The following is a 6,132-nucleotide window of genomic DNA, read 5'->3' on the forward strand; positions in this document are numbered from 1 at the left end:
CTGTTCAAGGTTTGATGATAGAGGGGATAAGAAACTACAAAACGATGTTTTCTTTCGAGGAGAAGCATAATTGCGACAATGTAATCGACGCCGAGATGCAGCCGCGAGATAACAGCAACGACGCACACGAAAAGTATATTCAAAGAGAGAAGAATTTTTTCAGGTAAAATGCTGATACAAGTATTGTCTACGAGAACCTGTGTTATCCAAATTTCTTCATTTTCTAAGAAGTCAAAAATATCAAAAAGAAAGTGTTTCGTAATAACTTTCTCGGATCTGTCTCTGGAATAAGAACAATTAATTAATTAATTCGTTTTTAAGTGAAATTTCGCAATGGATATAAGGAAAAAAAATTTGTAAATATATACCAGTGTTGAGAAGTTTCTCTCTCAAATGCATTGATTTGCGTAATGGTCGTAGGTCGGGAACGTAAAACATCAATTTGTCCAGTTCCTTTCTCGTCGATTTTTATCATAAGAATAAACAACTGATTCTATCACTATACTATTGATATATACCAAGTCGTTTATGAATATATAATTCTTATTTTTAAATGTATCAAAAACGACACACGTCACACAATAATTTGATAAACATGTAAAAATCTATCTCTTTGATTATTATAGTCTGAAAATTTATTTATCAATATTAAAGAAAACAATATTATCTCGTATTGAAAATGAAATATTAAAAAGTTGAAATGTTCTCGTGTGATTGCTTATTGTTATTTCATTAATTATATTTAAAAATATCTATGAGTAAAAAATGCAAAAATTTTTTTTAACTCATACCGTAAAAGATAATATGAGATATTGACAAGATTCGTAAACAATGTAAAGTTAAATATAAAATCGATTAACTCCAGAGGGGAAATCGAGGAATTTATATCGAGAAATATGATCCTCGTGATCGTCGATTGGTGCTCTAGTTCCTATTGCTTTCGCCGCAATAATTTTCAACGCAATAAATCGTGAATTCGTGAGGAGGATTCGAGTACACGTGCTGGAGGACGTTCGAGATCTTCCAACCAGCTTTCACTAGCTCGATCCGAGTTAAAAGAGGAACGAAGGCAAATAGGAAAAACGGGAATTCATACACGCCAAGGCCGTACATCTAAACTTACTCTTTCTTTTCACTCTTTCGTATCACTAAATCGAAAAGTACTCTCCTGTGTAGCAAAATTTCGTCACTAGAAAAAGAAAATATAAAAAATTAACTTAAACTTTTTACGCACGAGAAAATACTATTACTAATATACGTGCGTGCGTATGTGTGTGTGTGTGTACTACAAATGGATGTTTAATTCGAAATTTCGGGATGTAAACAGAGATCAATGATCGAATATGATTCAAAGACACGAGTTCGTGAAAGTGTTAAGTTACTAAAGATAGTTGATGACTGGACGAAGAGGTGCACGCATCTGACGGAAGTCGAATATGTTCCTGCATACGCTTAGCACCTTTCTGTATCCGCTTGGGTAATGAGGAACATTCTCTCTTCTCCAAATCGCTATGCAAATCTGCGTAACATCATATAACTCTTGAAGGTATAAAGAATCGAGTTTTTTTTCAAGATTTAACAAATTCCTTGAACTTATTCGATACTTCCATTTTATCCAATGTTTCAAAATGTTTCAAATTTTTTAAATGATCGATAATATAATAATTTTATAGAAATTATAAGATTTGTAATATAAAAGTACAATTTTGTTTCTTTATTTTAGCTCCGTTGTAAAAAATTCTGAAAAAAAATGAACTCGAATTATTTGCATTTGTATTTAATTGCTGTTATTTTATTTTTAACAATACTTACTATTTTGACTTCTGACAACAAAAATAATAAATTTTGCATAAATTCTCTATACGTTAAATTTTCATTTGTTAAATCTTCTTTATTTTGATAAAATCTGAATAATTTGAAAATTTTAACTCTTCTTTTCACTTGAAATCGTTGCAATTGATTGAACGATCTTTACATAATGATTGGTAAAGATTGATAATTTCGATAATAGCTACTTTGAAAAACTAGTTTGCTTGTCGATAGATTGCATCAAAGGAAGCATTCTTAGATACTTATTTGAATAATCGATCATGGAATTATCACATTTGTAACATCCCTGAGAGTTATCTCATCTTGAAAAAAATGATGTGCCTATGAATCTATGACCCCGCTTTCTCCATCGGTTCAATGCTTGCTAAAGAATGTCACGACATACCGTTCACACTTCTGGATATTTGCATTGAAGGCGGAAATGATCCCGAATTTGATTTGTTTAAATTTGTAAAATTGTAAATCTGTAATTCAATTTTTAAGAAAAAGTGACATATCAGGTTTTATCCATTCGATTATCCACAGAATTATTGGATGCACGATGCAATCGGGCAATCAAATAAAATTACAGAAAACCTCGATCAACCTCCTGCTATGGACACGTTCCTAGCTTGTAGGTGCAAATATCGTGCCATCCACAACAACTTTCGCCCTCCAAGGCTGAGAAGATTCCTCGTCGCGAGTTCATCACGTGTAATAGAGATGGTCATTGATGGAAAATAAAATAATCCTTATCCGTGAAACGAAACCTATGTTATTCCTATTTATAGCGACAAAAGATACATGCTCCAGATTTAAACTATAATTCTAAACTAATTCTAGAAAACAAGGCATATATTTGCCAAGAATTGCACATAATAAAATTATATTCATAAAAATGAAACGTAAAATAATAATTGAAAAATACTTTGAAACGTCACGAAAATAATATATATGTATATTTAACACGAGAGCATTATATAATTTTATCGTTCGCAGTGTTCCCAAACGTTGCCGGAAATCTCGTTTCTTAACAGAGAACACGAGAATAATTGCGAAATTTCGATTGTCGAGGTACGACCTCGATCTTCAGCTTCCTCATGCTTTCGCTATTTCCTTTTATCCTTCATAATTTCAAACTTGTTGATTCTTCTCTGGAACGGAAAAAAAAATGTTCAAAATTGAAAGAAATCGATCTTGGAATGCGACACAACACTCCCTGGATGCGACTTTTCGAAGAGTCGAGGCTCGATCTCGAGCTGGCAAAGGGCATGGGACGACCGGTCGCGATGAACTCCACGATTCTTGTGACGTTTGGAATATACTTCATCAGAGATTTCAATCGACTAATTGATCGCAGATTCGTATCTTAAATATCGTATATCTTGAATTTTGAATATTATTTTAATATTACCTGTCTAACTGCGATATCATTTGTCTGATAATTTTTCCATCGAAGAAAAATTTTTTCTGCCAGAAAAATTGTAATCTGGTACCAAGTAATCGAGTGATTTAATAGAAAGTGGCTTTTACCACCTGTTGCCTTCGTAATTTATCGATGATTTGTCAATCGAGGCAATAATGTCTATTTGTCATAAACACGAAAGTACACACCTTTAAAGTTCCTATGTTGATGAACTTTGATCAAGGATAAATCCTTAATTTAATTCTTTAAGATTAGATTAAATCAATCTTGGCTGATAGTAGTCTGAAATAAGAAATAAAAATATTTGTAATATTCACATAATATCATAATATATAAATCAAGTTTTCAACAATTCGCATTTCAATCTACGATGTTTTGATTTTTAAAAAATTCTTTTTTTCCTACTAATAACAATACTAAAACAATCTTCGATCTTTCAAGATTCGAAAAAAATTTCACCGACAAAGCCGCTCTAAGCTTGAAAAGCATATTCTAGAGATAATCGCAAAAATATTGGATCGTCTAAATATTTCACGTTCTTGTTTTTTTAAAACAAAATTGTCAGCCATGATAATTTATTAATTCAATACTAATAATTAATATAATTTTTCACCAATTGTATGTACACACAAAGTTGTCGAGATCATAATAATTCTCTTAGCTTTCATCAATAGTTTTCTCCATGCAAGTCGTCACTAACAGGTAGCATCTGCCTTCGGCGATCGAGCGGAGAGTGACGTAACGAAACATTACGTCCTCTACCCCCATTACACACGAGTGCCTTCTCCTGGATGATGGCCCCTACCTCGTCCACGGGGCCAGAGGCATCCTCCCAGAGAGCGTTCCCCGTAGAGCATCCTCTTCTCGGTCGCGACATTCTCCTCAACGCCGCAGTCGTCTCAAAGAGTCCCTTTGCGAAGGTAACGCGGCAGTGTGAGCTTTATTGTGGATCAATTGTCGACAGTTCATTCTCGAAGAACTTTCAAGATGGAATCCATCGGGAAGATTATTTTCCTCATATGGGGTACGTTTACACGTTTACCTGGAATATACGACGAAATTATTTAATTTATACATATAATATTCGATGATATATTTTCATTTCTCGAATGTTTAAATTTTTGTATCTTGTTGAAATGTGAATATGTAATGGCCATACTGTTTTAGAAATGAAGAAAAGCATTCTTGCGAATCATGATAATCCCTTCTCTGTTCCACTGTCGAATAATTATTCTTTCCCGTTTATGGTGAAATTAATTAGATATAGAAAGTCTATACATAATTTTTTTTCAATGGTTTCCTATTTTGTTACAGTAGCTGCGTTCGGAACTTGTATCCTCGGGCTTCAACGACCACCACCCAGATACTCGCAACAATATATGCCGGAAACTTCCTTCACTTGTCGCAACAAGATCGTAGGAAGTTATTACGCCGACCCAGAGACTGACTGTCAAGTATTCCATGTCTGTGTGTCCATCTCGGGCATTATTCAAGATTACAAGTAAGTTAGTCTACAAATTATATTCTACGAAATGACCCTCAAAGGAATCGCTAAATAATTTTCGTGATGAGAATGTCATTACAGTTATTTTCACTTACAATTAAACATATATTAAATATTTTACACTTGTTACGATTTTTTATAATATTCTCTTTTATCTTCTATTCTTTTAATCTTCTATGAATCTTGTGCTTGAGCTCTAAAAATAAAATATTATAATTATATTTTATTTTATTAAAAATGCATTTTTAATCGATCATCAAAAGAAATGGGAGTCGCAGATTTATAATATTATAAAAAAAAGATATTATTTTGAAAATTATCACGTATATACGACATTATTTAAAACTATGTTCGATAAATATCCATCCCTTCTTTTCAAAGGTTCTTGTGTCCCAACGATACTGCATTCGATCAAGAAAGTCAAACATGTGCGGATTGGTATGACGTTGATTGCGAGGCAGCCACTTTATATTATGCCAGCGATAATTTTGACTTGTATAGATTAGGATCTGGTTTGGAATCACCTCATTATGATAACATACGCAGCGATGCCGAACCCCAAGATCATCTTCAACGGTCCGAAACGAGTGACCCTGTTCGTTCCTCGGCTAATACTCTCAATAGAATATCCTCGAACAACTTTAATGCCAATAGAGATTTGAGAGGCAGCAGTAGCGGTAATTTTTACAATAATAGAAATGGCAAAGAGGAAGATTATGAGAATGAGAAATCCTATAAGGACGAGATTATTCAAGATAATAAGAAGAAAACAGGAATCAGAAAGGTTAGCAGGAAGCAACAATACAATGACAATAGTAATTATGTATCTAGTACTCCTTTACCTGTTGCTGCTCTCAATCAGAATACTTATACCGGTTTCTACAGTGGTAATAATTACAATCAACGGACTAATAGTGGTTTCATATCATCTACTAGTGTCAGGCCTCAAGAAAATTTCAAGAATCAAAATACACAGAAATATAATATCCCATCTTCAACATTTAGATCGAGTACTAATTATCAGAATAATTATAATTTCCAATCTCCTAGCACGACAAGCAGAACGACTATTTATAACACTTACAATACTAATTCGAATTATAATCAGCAAAATACTGGAAGTTTCATTCAAAGTACTACAGTAAAATCAACTAGCTACAATAAGAATCAAAATTATAATAATGGCGGACAGTTTGTCCAATCCACGACCTTGCAACCAAGCACCAATTACCAAGCAAACGATTATACAAATTATCAAAGAAATTACAATAACATACAACGTGGAAATAATAATATACTTTATCAATCTACAACTATTACACCTACTATTTACGATAATAATAATAATAATAATAATAATAATAATAATAATAATAATAATAATAATAATAAT

The 6,132-nt window shown here is 32.7% G+C and overlaps 1 protein-coding gene across 1 annotated transcript in view; it reads left to right on the forward strand.

The window, feature by feature from the left end:
• Window positions 1–3,944: 3,944 nt before the first annotated feature.
• The window catches only part of LOC102679503 (putative uncharacterized protein DDB_G0282133), a 3,541-nt gene continuing 1,353 nt past the window's right edge, over window positions 3,945–6,132 (forward strand). The window contains exons 1-3 of the mRNA XM_031512249.1: window positions 3,945–4,262; window positions 4,550–4,736; window positions 5,121–6,132. Of these exons, the coding sequence (XP_031368109.1) occupies window positions 4,223–4,262; window positions 4,550–4,736; window positions 5,121–6,132 (1,239 nt within the window). The 5' untranslated portion in view covers window positions 3,945–4,222. The remainder of the gene's footprint in view (window positions 4,263–4,549; window positions 4,737–5,120) is intronic.

The sequence above is a fragment of the Apis dorsata genome, unplaced genomic scaffold (genome assembly GCF_000469605.1).
Source record: "Apis dorsata unplaced genomic scaffold, Apis dorsata 1.3 scaffold_407, whole genome shotgun sequence".
Lineage (NCBI taxonomy): Eukaryota > Metazoa > Arthropoda > Insecta > Hymenoptera > Apidae > Apis > Apis dorsata.